The 17,249-nt window shown below is 40.9% G+C and overlaps 1 protein-coding gene across 3 annotated transcripts in view; it reads left to right on the forward strand.

The window, feature by feature from the left end:
• Positions 1-17,249, forward strand: part of LOC136885350 (inter-alpha-trypsin inhibitor heavy chain H3) — a 160,351-nt gene that overhangs the window by 64,565 nt on the left and 78,537 nt on the right. For all 3 annotated transcript variants that reach the window (XM_067157863.2, XM_068230393.1, XM_068230392.1), the window contains exons 9-11: positions 2,966-3,354; positions 6,114-6,440; positions 14,604-14,694. In XM_067157863.2, coding sequence (XP_067013964.2) covers positions 2,966-3,354; positions 6,114-6,440; positions 14,604-14,694 — 807 coding nt within the window. The remainder of the gene's footprint in view (positions 1-2,965; positions 3,355-6,113; positions 6,441-14,603; positions 14,695-17,249) is intronic.

Here is a 17,249-nt window from a genome sequence, read left to right on the forward strand (position 1 = left end):
ATCTCCCCGCAGTTTCATTTCACGACATCATTTTAGCAAATATCAACGAAAGTAACTTTTAGGATTAATCATTTTAACAATATTAACCTATGTAACATTCTCCATAACTCTAAATTACGATAAATCGGCAATCAAAGTCAATATATTTTCCATAAAGAAGTATGTATTTCTACCGCAAATAGGTCGGCCGCCAGCGCTACGTGTCGAGCTGTGTAACTACTCCGATTACAGTGCGTGGACCCGATTGTCAAGGCCGGTAAGGAGCTAGCTAGAGCGACGCATCAAGTCGGCCGTGACTCTGCCAATTTAGTACTTGAAAAGACCGCACACGCAGAGGCCTTTACTTATCTCGTAGGCAACAGTGTTGCGAAGTCCCATTCATTCACTCGCGCATGCGCGCATTCATCACTACACTGTTGAAAGACGGTGCAGCAAAACACACATTCCTATTTGCTATAAAGTTAACGAGAGACAGACAACAGACGAAATGAGAAGATAACATAGCGTATTTTCTGAAATCTGGAGGAGTGAGTTTGACAATACCCCGATCAAAGATAGAAGACAAATCTCGACACAAACCGGTAATGTTATATTATCTATTATCAATATGGAAAGTTAGCATACTAATCTATTTATTTACAAAAAGTTATACGGGTGAAATTTATAATAATATTATAATGTAGGTAGCCCTGCGGGATGTCTGAGTCAACGATTACCCCTGAGCAGTTGAATATGTTATAGCAGTTTACACTTTAGTTACCACATGACAGCAGCAACTTAAACAAATACACTATAGAGTATTTCACTTAAAGCAATCTCCCACGAAAGCGCTCTTACTTGGAAGACAATCTGAAGTCTGAAGGTCACATTCTGTGTCTGTAAGCTGCTACTAGTGACAGTTCCCACTTCCCAGTTACTGTTTTCACTAGAACGTTATTCTGTTGTCGGTACTCGGTAACCTGTTATTTTTTTGTCCTCAATACATCTGTAACAGTGACAGGTATGTAACTGTGACAAAGTAACAGCGACGTTATTTTTCAGCCATCTCTACGTAGGACGCAGGTAGTATACAATAGTTCTGTCGCGCCGCGGGATTTGGGTTTTGGAGCTGATTATAAATGTTAATTTCGTGGGTTTTTTTTACAATCTGCTTTATAGGTCTTGTGGCTGCGCTACCCGAAACTCACGGCGAACCAGCTCGGTAAATTTAATGTAAATCAAAACCGAACTCCTTGGATGTGGGCAGTAGCGGCGCTAAGAAGCTCGCTCCCCCACCCGCAATAATTGAAAATGGGCCCCTCTTTTCCCGATAAGGAAACGTACAAGTTTACTTCGTAGTACAGTATTGTATAATATTACAAGGAATAATGATGATAATTTACACAATTTGGTTTTCAAACGAGAAGGAATTGAAATAATACACTTATATACTACGAACACACGCAAGGAATGAACTGTGAATTATAGTAATGAAAACACTCTGACCATCACAATATTAAGAAGTAATCTCGTTCCTAGGACCAAATAATTCACTACTATTTACAACCCAACCGTCCATCGTAGGCCTACTTAGCTACTCTGACTGCCGAGACTCGCGACTTTAGTATTTAGAGTTTAGGTGAGGAGGGTGTCTTTGTTATCGCATCTTCGCTGACTACTGGGTTCTCAGAACTGGCTAATTACTTCAAAAGCCTTGTTGATTGTTGTGAGTGGCAGCAAGGGATGGTTATTATTGGAACAGGTTGGGAAAGTCACATTCTTTCAGAAATAACTACAGTACTCCTATTAACGGAAGAACTCTGCACTGCGACGGCCTAAGTTTGGAATAACCCTCTGTAATACAAGTATTACAGTGTTGTGTACTGTAGGTTTATCAATATATAAAATCACTCTTCAGCTACTGAAGAAACAGTTATGGGCCCCGTTGTCTCAGCGGGGTCCTTATCGCCACCATTGGATGTCGGAGACACCCGAGATGTACGCTATCTTCCTCCTGACACGGGTTTCTCTTCTTCCCCAGGGACTCACAACCCATGGGTCCCCCACCCCGCGGGGTCAGCGAGGTCCTCATCACCACCACTGGATGTCGGAGACACCAGAGATGTACGCTATCTTCCTCCTGACACGGGTTTCTCTTCTTCCCCAGGGACTCACAACCCATGGGTCCCCCACCCCGCGGGGTCCTTATCACCACCACTGGATGTCGGAGACACCAGAGATGTACGCTATCTTCCTCCTGACACGGGTTTCTCTTCCACCCCAGGGACTCACAATCCGTGGGTCCCCCACCCCGCGGGGTCCTTATCGCCACCACTGGATGTCGGAGACACCAGAGATGTACACTATCTTCCTCCTAACACGGGTTGATCTTCTTCCCCAGGGACTCACAACCCATGGGTCCCCCACCCCGCGGGGTCCTTATCGCCACCACTGGATGTCGGAGACACCAGAAATGTACGCTATCTTCCTCCTGACACGGGTTTCTCTTCTTCCCCAGGGACTCACAACCCATGGGTCCCCCACCCCGCGGGGTCCTTAACGCCACCACTGGATGTCGGAGACACCCGAGATGTACGCTATCTTCTTCATGCCACTTGTTTTTCTTCTTCCCCAGGGACTCACAACCCATGGGTCCCCCACCCCGCGGGGTCCTTATCGCCACCACTGGATGTCGGAGACACCAGAAATGTACGCTATCTTCCTCCTGACACGGGTTTCTCTTCTTCCCCAGGGACTCACAACCCATGGGTCCCCCACCCCGCGGGGTCCTTAACGCCACCACTGGATGTCGGAGACACCCGAGATGTACGCTATCTTCTTCATGCCACTTGTTTTTCTTCTTCCCCAGGGACTCACAACCCGGGGGTCCCCCACCCCGCGAGGTCCTTATCACCACCACTGGATGTCGGAGACACCAGAGATGTACGCTATCTTCCTCCTGACACGGGTTTTTCTTCTTCCCCAGGGACTCACATATACGACGCGTTGCAGACAGCCCTGAGGGTAGTTCAACTGGGCCACTCATCGCCCTCAAATGACCTCGCCTCTCAGCCCACCAAGGAGCCTATGATCATCTTCCTGACAGACGGGCAGCCCAACGGTCCCAACAGCGATGCGGCGAGCATTATCAATGGCACGACATCTAGCAACCAGAACCCTGCAGCAGTCATATATGGACTCGCATTTGGCGACGATGCGGACTTCAACCTGCTGAAGAAAGTGTCCCTCAAGAACTCAGGCTTTGCGCGCAAGATCTATCAGGCTTCTGATGCGTCGCTCCAGCTCAAGAACTTCTACAAGGAAGTGTCGTCCCCTTTGCTTTCGGACGTCACCTTCCACTACTTGGAGAACCAGGTGAGTGTGCCTTTCCTCTCAGCTCCAATTTCTAGATTCTATTTAACATTCACTTTCATAATGAGAGGGTTCACCACCACCGCCATACAAGGGCCGGAAATAAAGTACAGCGAGGCCGAGAAGTCCCTTTACATGTTATAAACTCTATATAGTACCTTTATTTTCTCCTGATCCATACATAACTCTCCAGTTAGATCATTCCGTTGGAGAAAATATATTAAAATAACACGAAAATCAAACAAGTATATAAAACTAATCCACATCTTACGACACGTGTGCCTGCATGGATGAACTCCCCATTACCCCGTCGTGTATAACCAGCAACCTGGGGGCGGAGCCTCTCTTGCAAACCGTCTGTGGAGCGTGGTAGAACTTATTTACCTGAGGTTGATTTTTCTTCCCGAGAAATCTCCTCATCCGAGCAGTCAAAATTTTCATCCGTTCTTCAGTTCTTGATTTATTGGTCCTGCTTTTCATTTTCTCAGCAAATTGACGGTAGTTGACTGCATTTCTTGAATTGAGTCGATATTGACTAATTTCCCGCGGGATTCCAATTTCCTGAAGGTCATTTTCTCTTTCACTAAGCCAGTTGTTCTTGACTTTCACTGAGGGAGCATGGTTAAGAGTCCTTTTGGTGAGCCTGTCATTGTTCATTCTGAGAATGAGGCCTGATGGTGTCGGTGATAAACCTCTCGAGACTTCCGTTTCATCCAGATTCCCTCTGAGTAGAATGGACCGAAGATTTTCCTCAATATTTTACTCTTCCGTTTCTCTATGTCTTTAATAAGTGATCTTCCTCCAATGATCAACGTTTCCGAGGCGTATAGGGCTTCAGGTTTGATGAATGAGTTTTAATGTCTTAATTTTGCGTTACTGGATATTGATTTTTGGTTATATCTGTTCGAGGTGAGTCTGTGGGTCTTCTGTAATTTTGAGATCCTCTCCTTACTTGCTTCAGGATTCAAGCTGAATTACTTCTCTTTAGGACTTGAATCTATTCACTGATTAATTTTACCGAATTTAGTCTTTAAACGGTTCCTATCTAGATAAGGAGCGGATCCTTCCAATTAATGAGCTTTCTCCTGCAATGTTTGGAGCCCGATCTTAGCTGCAATTTCATGAAGTTTTTCAGGGCCTGAACTGCCTATTTTATGTAAAGATATTCACGACCATTAGAGACTGCAATAAGCAACATTTACACATTTTTAGAAGCTTTATATGGAGCACAGTGTCGTTGAGTTCTCTCTCTTGGAACCTGCCTCCTTCCTGCTGCTCTTCTTCACGAAAGCCCTTGAAGTTATCGATCTGCTGTCGGTATTGGTTCTATCAACAATGTCTTCACGATTTAGTCCTAGATCTTTCTTGACCTCCCTCAACCCCTTATCACATCCAGTATGTTAAGTCCAACTATTGAGTGTGGTAAATATGTTCTTAGTCAACCGCTTGTCTTCCATTTTAAATAGGTGGCCATAGAACTTGAGTCGCCGCTTCTTGATGGATTCCATCAGTCGGCCGGTTTTCTGATACACTTCTTCTCGTCCTCGCAACCTGCATTGTCCAGCCACGATCTTTGGGCCCATTATTTTCTGAAGGATCTGATCTTCCTCTCAAACTTCTCAGCTTCTCTCAGACCAGACTTTCCAGCAACTCGGAGGCATTCACTTCCATAGAGACATTCGGGTTTAATCATATTTAAGATTTAATAATTATTTATTATTAGTAGTAGTAGTAGCTGATTCTCCCTATACTGGAATACGTTAAGGAAATAATCAATTCTTCTGTAGGTTCTTCTTTCTTTAAATAGGTTTTCATTCTTTCCGAGAAAGCTTGCTTACGTTCTTCCAAACACTTTGGTCTGTATTTTTTGTTGTGGTTGTTCTGATGTAGCTTCCCAATTGTTTACCTTGTGGCTAAAGATGTCTCTTTCTAAAATGTCTGTTGAACTTATGTTTCCGTTTTTGAATCTCTTCAAAGTTCGTTAAGTCAGCGTGTTGAGGTCTTAAGTGAAGTACCATACTCTATTATCCTTTTTGTCAGTCGATTTTCTAGTAATCTAGTGAGATGACCGAAGAATTTCATTCGCCTTTTCCTATGTTCAATGTTTGAGAACTTGTCCTGGATGTATCTTGCTCCTAAGTTCTTGTTTTCTGTTGACTGCCAGTGTTTCACTTGCGCAAAGGAATGTTCTGTATTGTAATGCCGACTTTGTGTATGTCTTGACATGGATTTTTTGGTAGATGTTTTGGACTAACCCTAATGTTTTTATAATTATTTTTTTGGATACGAGTTTATTTCAAGAACTTCTCAAAGCCTTTCCGTTCAATAAATTCTCCGAGGTATTTGAAGTAAGGGACCCTGTCAATTGTACCATATTTTGTTCTCGGGCTCTTGATTATTATTCCTTTCTCCGTTAGGTTCTTCTAGGGTCCACGGGACAATTTCAATGCTTCAATCTTTGATGTTCCTTCTTCTTCCTCCAATACACCTTCATCTGCTCACTGTGCTTCCTTTTCCTCCCCTCGAATCATTTTGAGCCTGTTTTCCTTCCCTCGCGACCTTAGAATCCTTCCATTTTTAACACTTTTTCCCTAAAAAGCCCATCTCTGCTGCTGCTTCTTCCCTTATGTTGTTTCTTTCCCAATCTTCTTGACTTCATGTTCCAGGTTGTTGTTGATTTCTTGTTCCAAAGATATTTGAAGATCTGTTTGGTTAACCTGTTTTTATTATTATTGTTATAAATGAGCCGTGTTCCATTTCAGGTGGACGTCAACAGTCTGACCAAGGTACATTTTCGCACCCACAACAATGGCTCCGAGATAGTGGTAGCCGGCAGGTTGGTGAACAGCACTGACGTGACTGCTAATGTGACAGGGTTTTCTGTGAGTGGGAACATCAGCCTGGAGGCGTACCCCTCCTTGGAGGTGACGGACTACTATCCACGGCAGCAGGTGATGCAGAACGGTTCCCAGGCTGCCTTCATGGAGCGACTGTGGGCCTACCTCACCATTAGACAACTGTTGGACCTACGAGAGCAGATGGACAACAACGAGACGGTAAAGGAGCAAGCGTTGGAGCTGGCGCTCAAGGTAACAACAGTCTTATTAATTAACATAGGTTTCCGTGGCTCACTGTATTAAAGTAAATGTATATTTATCTGGATTAAAGCCACATATCTATGTATTAAAAGAGTTTACTAAAAATAGCTTTGGCAAATCCGTCTCTCCGTTCTACTGGACCGATTTGCTTCATTTTTGTTTTATTCTCTCCGCAATTATCTGCCAGTAAATCATGAGACATTGATATGTCTCAAAGCTCAGCCAACTTTGAGTATTCATAAAATAAACTCATTAATGATCATTCCATTAATTGCAGGCTATGGCTTACCCTAACCCGCAATACACTCTGTACATATCAGGTTGCTAAGCAATTAACACTTTCATTAATATTCTGATATAATTATGTGATTTTCGGTTATGTGAACGAATCCGACCCTCTAAAACTCACTCTAATATTTGCCCCAAATGGAAGATAATAATTGCTTTCACTCAACTAAAGTGTAAAATCTGTGGTAAATTAACAAATACCGTCGTTACTAGAGAAATATTTAGAGATATATGTATAGCTACGTACGAGCTGTAGACAGGACTCCCTTATCTTGCATTCCGCTGCCCGTGTCGTCTTTTGTTTCTTTCTTGAGGTCCAGCGCTAGCACCAACGAATGGGAGTGCTATGTCTGTGAATTCTCATTATCTTTGTCCATATGACTAGCGCAGGCAGTTCAAACAGCAAAATAGCATGATCTCTGGACCAATAATAATGAATGAGTTACGGCACAAAATGAATGAGCAACATGAAGAAAACAAGACCTAATTATTGCAAACAACTTCAGTGAGCAAAGACATCACACACGAAAATGTTAGACAAACAAAACACATACGGAAGCGCTGCGACGTAGCGGAAAAAATAGTTGTAATGTAGTAACGGATGTATCCATATTATTCTCTACAAGTAAAATATTTCGTACTTTTTCTTAATTTACCGCAGATTTTACACTTTCTCTGAGTAAAAGCAATTATCTTCCATTTGGGCAAATAGTACAGTGATATTTCGTTCACGTAAACGTGGTTTTCATCCTTAGTAATGTCATTGCATGAAGCCATGTTTGATTACTACCTCTGTCACGTTGGTGACGAGTTTTATCTCTCCCCAACCATATTTCGAAATCTGCATTCGTGCTATAGAAATTGGTGTCATTCGGAAATTATTTCCGTCTTGTATTCAACTACTACTTTCTACGTGGCTTTGCCCACATTATTTATTTGATACCATCTTCGACATTGTAACCATGAGATTATATTGCTTTAATGTTTTCTCTAGAAATCCTTAAACTTGGTCTGGTACGATTCCATGTCCATGTTCTTGAGGGCGAGTCTATTACTTTCTCTTTCCGCTCGGTGGGGCCATGCTGATTATTGGTGTGTGTCGCTATGAGTTGTGCCTTGTGTAAGATGGAGGAAGGACGTGTGTTTGCTCCACTCCGGCATACAGTTTCTATCTACGATATGAAGCCTGGATAGTTGTTATTTGTGTGAGGGCTTGCTCTCGGAAAACTTCTTAACCTTTTTCAATCAGAACGTCCTCTTATTTATTTACTTTTCTTCTGGATGTGGTAAAGTACTAGTGCCTCTACGTGAGTAACGTGTTTCTGCAGCTTGAACCAACATGTAAGTCTCTTCACAATTCTATTCCTTTTAGCCTCTGTATTCTATGGAAGATGGTGTACAAAACTTCGTGTCTCAAGATTTCGGGTGTGTGAACTTCTAAAAGCGTCCATCTTCGCATTCTTTTAATTTTAGTTAGGGTATTCATTAAATAGGGTTCCTTTATTGTATCTTGGTAATATCGCCTAACTGTTTCCGAAAAGTGAGGGTAGTGAATTTTAAGAAGGTTACTTCCAGATAAGTATTATGATTTCGCATTTCTTCTCGTTTTGAAAAGGCAAATTGGTTTATACTTATCTAACGTTTTCGGTATGTGTAATTTGAAATGTAACTACTCTGTTTATAAATTATAGAGCACAAGAGGTTTCACCTGAATTTCAGTGAAATGTTTTTCTGCCGCATTCTAATTCCGGTTAATTAATTTTATCTTGTAGTGTTCATTTTTCATAATGTTTTTGGGGTTTCTTTTCCTCTTTGTATATGTACCATTGTTGTACTTGTTTTGATATGGGTGGTTGCAATGGACGCATGGCGTGTTTACGTTACCATAGCAACCGGTTGGGTTGATCACTACTATTATTATTTTGTCTATGGGGTTGCTTTCCGTCTTTGCGTTGTATTCTAATTATATGTGTTGGGTGGTCCCTGATGAATTAACTTGTTTTTCCTTGTCTTTTTCTTCTTTTGCCTTTAGTATTCTGTTGGGGTTGGTTTAATTCTGCCCTCCTGTTGGTTGTATGATTAATTATGATTTCCAGCAGTGAGATACGGACTGAATTCTGGTGGGATCTCTGGGTTGGCTGTTGGTACTGTTCAAGTATAATAATAATAATAATAATAATAATAATAATAATAATAATAATAATAATAATAATAATAATAATAATAATAATAATAATGAAAGAAAAGCAAATTGCTTGAAACTACGGAAGATAATAACTTAAGCAAAGAAATGGTTTCTGGTGGATTGTAAAACACGTTACTGAGTGCTCACTTTCTTGGCGGTTTTTAAAAATATAGAAAATCTATTACTTCTTTTTTCTTTTCGTTCGGCCGAACATTTTAAATTAATACACCACTATTTTGATTTTAAGTAGGTTATGGTTTCATCTCTAGGATATTTTTTAAAATTTTATACTAATTAAGTCTTCCTCTTAACCCTTATTTATTGAATAAAGTAATATATACCTTGTTCTCAATGAACCTCTTGTTTTCTTTGGTACTGTTAAAAAACTTATTGCCATACCTGGGGTTATTTGGTTCATGGTCTCTGGATAACTGTTGGTCTTAACTAAAGTAACGGTAAGTGTTTGATTTTAATGAATTATTTTTGCTGTTGCTTTTAATTTTCTTGCCTATGTTTAACTTCTGCTGCTGATAGTCGGTAAGGTGGCAGACCTGTCAAGCCAGAGAGTATAGACTTCCTCTGATCACGGAAGAATACTATTCCCTGTTAAATACTCTCTGATTCTCTAACCTTTCCCAGCTTCCAAATATATTCAACAGATGGCAGAGCGTTCACAATAATTTGCATGCTGCAGAGAGAAAACGTCTACGTACAAACAGACCCCATCATGACATACGCCATAGACATTATGTGGGAACACCTATCGAAGGATAACCTAGCTGCATTAGAAGAAATGATGGTCATGTATCTTAAAATGTTCTCTGTCTGGCAGAAAAACGCTCCTTCGAGACTAACGTATGAGCTCACAAGACATATAGAAGAACTACGATTAAAAACACCATTGCCTTCTACAGCACAACACCAAACTTTACATCAAGAAATGCAGGATTTTAAAAATTGCGAATGTATGGATAGCTTTGTTACTAAACAGACGACATGATTCTGAATACGAACTGCGGCACACCATAACGCGCTTCTTATTAAATGTTCGTAAACCCATTGAAAATGGAGGCAAAATAATATGAAGTACGACGGGCATATCAGGACGAGTTATTGGACCTATTTATACAGAATGCTGCGGAGGAGCAGGGACCCTAAGCCGAACTTCCTGCCAAATTACATTGGCCTTCATCAGGGCATGTGAAGTTGTGCTTCTTACAGTGGTTATAGAAGTTCTTGAAAGAACGTGGAAGTCACGACAATACGGCCTCCTCACTAACTGACTCAGGGAACGTTGCGCTGTGGTTGGAAATGAAGTTACTGATTCACCGCTTTCTGTCGACAGTTTCAGGAGTGCATCGCACTGTGCCATGTATGTATTTATGGAGAACAGTTCTCAATGTCTTTGACAACCTGAAGCCGTCTTCCCCGTTGAAGTTATTTAGGCACAGCTCTATCTCTATGGCTTTCCTTAGAAGTCGAGCATAGAAGTATTTTAGAGGTGCAATGGCCAGGCTAGAGGTGTAACAAACGGTTTTTTTGTGTAACTGCTACACCTGTCACTGCTACAAGAAAATAACTGTGAAAAGTAACACTTAAAAGTAACGTCCAACGTTACTCACCTTTTATTGGTCACGGCTTCAAGCTTGTCTGTGTTGCGAAGTCCCGTTCATTCACTCGCACATGCGCGCACGCATCACTACACTGTTGAAAGTCGGTGCAGCAAAACACGCATTCCTATTTGCTATAAAGTTAACGAGAGGCAGACAACGCATGAAATGAGAAGACAACATAGCGCCTTTTCTGAAATCTAGAGGAGTGAGTTTCACAATACCCCAATCAAGGACAGAACACGAGAAAACATGATGATCTGTCTGCAAAACCTCGACACAAACCGGTACAAGAGGGTCGATTAAGTCAAATGAAGTAATGTTATGTTCTCTATAATATGATATCTATAATATCAATATGGAAAGTTAGCATACTAATTTATTTATGGTACAAGAAAAATTATACGGGTGAAACTTATAATAATATTATAATGTAGATAGCCCTGCGGGATGTCTGAGTCAACGATTACCCCTGAGGAGTTGAATATGTCATAACAGTTTACACTTAAGTTACCAGATGACAGCAGCAACTTGAAAAAATACACTGTAGTGTATCCTCTAGAGACCCAAGGTCAAATTTGTTTCGTGAAATATGATTCTCTGAATTAATTTTACTCCTTTAGGCTTGAAAATGGTACTTTCATTTTTAAATTTTTTTTTAGGGTTGCCATAGTGGCAGGAGGGGATGTATCATATATGATACAGTGGGTCTGTGTCAAGAACAAACATTTATTTACATGATAATACAGGTTAAAATAAGCTCTTTCATAGCCTTTTACTTGTTAGAACTATTAGACATTGAAGGAATGAATTTTAGGGTTGCTTTTCCATACCCATCCAACAGGCAACTCCCTCTTATGGTATGGAAATCACGGAAGCAGTTCCTTTGGGAAGTGAAACATAGAAACACGTTACAATCCATGCATCTGACGTTAGTGCAGATCATCCGGGAGCTCTACAACTTGATCTTGACTCCTGTTGAGTCATCATTTCTGGTAAATGCATGGCATTTCTTGATCTTTTTGCCAATGGTGGAAGTGGCTGGGTTGGGGTTCGTTTTCTTTGTTCTTCTGCTAATTCGTCATCTTCGTCTTCACTTTCACTTTCTACACTTTTCCTAGTGACATGAGAGTAGATGAGATGCTCTGCAATACATAGCTTGAATGAGATATAGAATGTCTTTCCTTAGCCACTTATTTTGCATAGCAGCCATTCGATACTCGATCCAAGCGGCTGCCAACACAAAATCGAAAAAATAGTGGATTGTTCTAATTGTCCACTTATTAGTCCTGTTTCTCATAGCATACCTGCTGAGGATTCTACCCAAGAGATCAACACCTCCCACGATGTTGAACATTTTGACTAGGAATGGTCGATGAATACGTATGTACTGATCATCTTTCTTCGACCAACGCCTGCAATCTTCAATGGGAGCAACACCGTAGTCTGTTGAAATTAATTTACTATAACCATCTTTTCATCTGCTCTTACAACTTGGTCACTTCCACCTCGCCCTTCGCGCCTCATATCACCATCTCGTTTCAGTGTCACAGATTTTGGAATCCTGTTTACCATGATTGTACCACAAGCTAAAATGGACCTGTGGGTAAACAATGCATCAAAGAGAGTCACAGATAAATATCTGTCCATAAAAATGGTTGAACCAGAAGGAAGAGAGTCCAAGAGTTTAAGTGCAACCCTTCATCCAATGTCCATTTTCTCTGGGAGAGGAACCTTTTCCGACACAATTTCCCTTCCACCTCCTTCGTACAAGGTAAAATCTAAGGGAAGGCCACTGGTTCTTGTCATAACAAAGTTTTTTAACCCAACAGGTTGGGGTTTTCCTTTCACATACTGTTTCATCTTCACTTGGCCATGAAAGGGGCATGATGAGATGGCCCCAGAAACCTGAAAAGAAAAACAAACCATAAAATTAGTAATAAGGTACTTTTTACTGTTTGAACTACAACACACAATGAGATAATCTGTGGAAATTGGCTTTTATCTGGGTTGATTATTTATTAAATGGACCAGTTGACAAAATTACTCACTCTGTTTTGTGGCGCCATCGCTGAGTAGGATCCCTTCTGGCAGAAACGTCACCATTGAAAACTGTTCCATCATCATCATCATCATCAGAAGCTCCTTCTTCCAGAACGCCAGTACTAACTGCTGGAGTTTGAATATCAGCCTCAACATCCTCATCTTCAATTTAAATATCTGAATTGTTTGGATCTACGCCATCCAACATCTCAAAAATCTCATCATCATCCAGCCCTAACAACAGTAATCGGAAGATCATGTGTAACATAACCTTAAAATATCGATATATTTTTATTTTTAATACGTCTGTATGGGCTTACATATTTGATATGTATTTACCTCACCGTTCTATTGCATTAAAGCCAAAAACATGACGATTCCGAGAATAAAAATCTAAATACTAAATCACCGACAACCCACGAGAAAACTGCTTGAAAAGTAGTTATAGAAACCCAATGTATCATATATGATACATAAGATATATCTTGGTGTTACACATTGAAATTTTATTTAAAAAATTGTTACTATGATAAAAATATGATCTCCAGACTTGGAGCACAATTAGCAAACAATCTTATGTTATAAAGTACGCAATAACGTAACTTACCGTGTTTATTATACAGCATTGTTGTTATGGTTCACTCTCCACCAGATTACAACCTCCCCTGCCATCTACCAGGACAGCGAGCAATGAAAAACAAGCGACGGCTGAATAGCGTAGAGTGTAACGAATGTGATACAATGGGTGCAACCTTCCCAACATGAATACGAAGCGCCAGAGAAAATAAATTCCCAGTGTATCATATATGATACAAGGGGGTCGCCTACGAAAGCGCTCTCACATGGAAGACATTTGTACTATCTGAACTCTGAAGGTCACATTCTGTGTCTGTAAGCTGCTACTAGTGACAGTTCCCACTTCCCAGTTACTGCTTTCACTAGTACGTTATTCTGCTGTCATTACTTGGTAACCTGTTATTTTTGTCCTCGTTACATTTGTAACAGTAACATGCATGTAACTGTGACAAAGTAATTGCTACGTTATTTTTAAGCCATCTCTAGGCCAGTGAAAGAAAAACACCCTCTTGAAACATCGGGCGTCTATGAAGTTCCATGAGGTTGTGGTCGCTCATATAGTGGGATGAAAAAAGGGCTTGTTAGCACCAGGATGAAAGAACACATGATGTTAGCGAAGAATGTCGCTCTTTCATCCTCCACGGAGAATGCTATAAGCCAGTCTGCCATAGCAGAACATTTCCACAGTGCAGATCATGAAATCCTCTTTGAAGGTCAGGGATTTTTACCTGCATATGATGGCTGTTTCTAGGTCATCTCAGCCTACGTGATTACAGTTGAGGAGCTTTCTGTTTCCCCTGTGGGTAGAATAACAACCACGTTATTCTGTGCCTGTCGTAAGAGGTGACTAAATTCCCCTAAATACCGTACAGAACCGACCTGAATTTCGACGGATTACTATGCAGACTGTCTTCCCAGTGTCCCTTATATACACTAATCCTCCTAGTGATAGCGGAGCTTTTGATCGTGATTTAGGGGATGATAATATTACCAGATGAATATGGCTTATCAGCCTCAGTTTGCGGTCCATCACGAGTGTCACGTTTTACCGCACAGTGTTACGTTTTACCACTCCGTGTTAGGTTTTACCGCACAGTGTTACGTTTTAGCGCACAGTGTTACGTTTTACCGCACAGTGTTACGTTTTACCACTCCGTGTTAGGTTTTACCGCACAGTGTTACGTTTTAACGCACAGTGTTACGTTTTAGCGCACAGTGTTACGTTTTACCGCACAGTGTTACGTTTTACCACTCCGTGTTACGTTTTACCACATAGTGTTAGGTTTTACCGCACAATGTTACGTTTTACCGCACAGTGTTACGTTTTAGCGCACAGTGTTACGTTTTAACGCACAGTGTTACGTTTTACTACATAGTGTTACGTTTTACCGCACAGTGTTACGTTTTAGCGCACAGTATTTTATACATTCAGATTTTTTTCCTTTTTTTCAGTATGCATTCGTTACACCTCTGACGTCTCTCGTGGTGGTCAAGCCCAATGACACGGATTCAGCAACTGATCTACAAGCAAGTTCACCTCTAAGTGAGTATAACTGATATTTCACTATAACTCTCGTTTAATCTTTATCCTTTACCACACCAACGAAAGACTCCAAAAAATATCGTATAAAGCAACAAAAAAGACACAGAAAGGAACAAACAAGAGTTATATCAAGTGAGAGCCAGAGGAGTAAGACAGCACAGCCACTCTCTGCGCCCCCTTTTCGAACGCTCAGTAGTAGGCTGTAGATGTGTGACAAAAGGTTATTTTTGTGTAACTGCTACATTGCCACAGCTACACTAAAATAACTGTGAAAAGTAACAGTTAAAAATAACGTCCAACGTTACTCACCGTTTATTGGTCACAGGCTGATCACGGCTTCAAGCTTTTCCCCTTACAGCTGTGTTGCGAAGTTCCATTCATTCACTTGCGCATGCGCGCACGCATCACTACACTGTTGAAAGTCGGTGCAGCAAAACACACATTCCTATTTGCTATAAAGTTAACGAGAGACAGACAACGGATAAAATGAGGAGACAATATTGTGTCTTTTCTGAAATCGAATTTACTAACTAATTTACTTATGGTACAAGAAAAATTATGCGAGTGAAACTTATAATAATATTATAATGTAGATAGCCCTGCACGATGTCTTGAGTCAACGATTACCAGATGACAGCAGCAACTTAAACAAGTACACTATAGAGTATATTATACACTTGACTTAAAACAATCTCCTACGAAAGCGCTCTCACTTGGAAGACATGCGTACTATCTGAAATCTGACGGTCACATTCTGTGTCTGTAAGCTGCTACTAGTGACAGTTACCATTTCCCAGTTACTATTTTCACTAGTACGTTATTATGTTATCGTTACTCGATAACCTGTTATTTATTGTCCTCGTTATATTTGTGACAGTCACAGGCATGTAACTGTGCCAAAGTAACCGCTACGTTATTGTTCAGCCATCTCTAGTAGGCTGGTATTTGTTACAGTAGCACTACAGTGGCTGGTTTGTCCAGGAACGACGAAGACACAGACATTATTCAAATCTATAGAAAATCTGGTCATAATACAGCCGAAGTTCGCAAACGGTATGCGAAAGAGTTTCCACATAGCCACCTACCTTCTATATATATATTTCGTCGAGCAGAATAGGAATTAAGAGCCAATGGATAGCACAAGGCACATACAAGCAACTCTTAGGTGTGCTTGTGTATAAATGAATGAGTTACAACCTGTGACAATAAAGTTCGGTGAATGAAGTCAGAGCGGTCGATCTGGCAACACTGGTGTCACACAACGCTGCACGTGCGTAACAGCAGGTTTTGACCACCTGCTCCCAACGTTGTTCAGTTGAGCATCGTGTGTGTGCCGTGTAAGACCTGTTTGACACACTGCGTGTTCAGTGCATTGGTTCTGAACTGCGAACAGGAACATGAACGAATGGTTCGCCCATTTTCGAGGAGGCCGTCCCACACAGAGACAATATCGTCAAACAGCTCATGGCAAAAAAGGGGGTGGTGCAATTTGAACATCCCCCATACTCGTCAGATCTCAATCCTCCAGACTTCTTCCTATTCCCACGACTCAAACTCGCTTTGAAAGGGAAGAGATTTTACGATATTCCTGACATCCAACGAAACGTGACGAGGCTTCTGAACACCATTCCAAAGGAAGCCTTCCTGCAAAATATCCAGGACATGTTTCGCCGATCTCAGCAGTGCATAGTTATGGGAGGGGGCTATTTCGAAGGACAGTAAGGTCACTGTCGTGTGTTGTTCATCTATGTTGATAGTACAGGACTATTCACCGAACTTTATTGTCAAAGGTTGTATTAAACTTAGCTTCTTTGGCGTATGTACAAATGCACTCTGTTACAGAACGTGTGTAGTAAGTGGCTGCTAATTTTATAATTCCGAAATACAGCACGTTGTAGCGATGTTCGGAAAGCAGCGACTACGCATTCCATTCATCACTAGCGCACGCGGGACATTTTATAAGTAGAATGTACATGCTACCTACCAGTGGTGAATTTCCCATACATGCTATTGAAGCGTTAAATCCCTTGCATTTTCAACGAAAAATAAATATTCACTCCCATATTTTCATTATTATTATTATTATTTTATTATTATTATTATTATTATTATTATTATTATTATTATTATTATTATTATTATTATTATTATTATTATTATTATTATTATTATTGAAGTTATGTATACAAAATTCAAACGCACAGTTATCGATACTCAGAGATGGAAGTAACGAGCATGGCTGGTTAGTGACTGTTCATGGCCGACTGGATCCCTCGCTGTGCAACTAGCTAGAGCGATGCATCAAGTCGGCCGTGGACTGTTACTAATTGTTGCCAAACTACTCCAGAGATGGCAGCACGAGAATTGAACCGTTGTTGGTTGTTGATCTCTTTCGTGTGGTTAGAATGCGGTACGAACAGCCACATCCGTCAAGAGGGCGGTGTATGTTATCGCGCATGGCTGGGATTTATTTGTTATTTTGTGAAATATTGGATTTCTTGCTTGTGAGCGGTTCTTTTCTTGTGCTGTAAATGATGAAGTATGACAAATCTGTG

The sequence above is a fragment of the Anabrus simplex genome, chromosome 14 (genome assembly GCF_040414725.1).
Source record: "Anabrus simplex isolate iqAnaSimp1 chromosome 14, ASM4041472v1, whole genome shotgun sequence".
Classification (NCBI taxonomy): domain Eukaryota; kingdom Metazoa; phylum Arthropoda; class Insecta; order Orthoptera; family Tettigoniidae; genus Anabrus; species Anabrus simplex.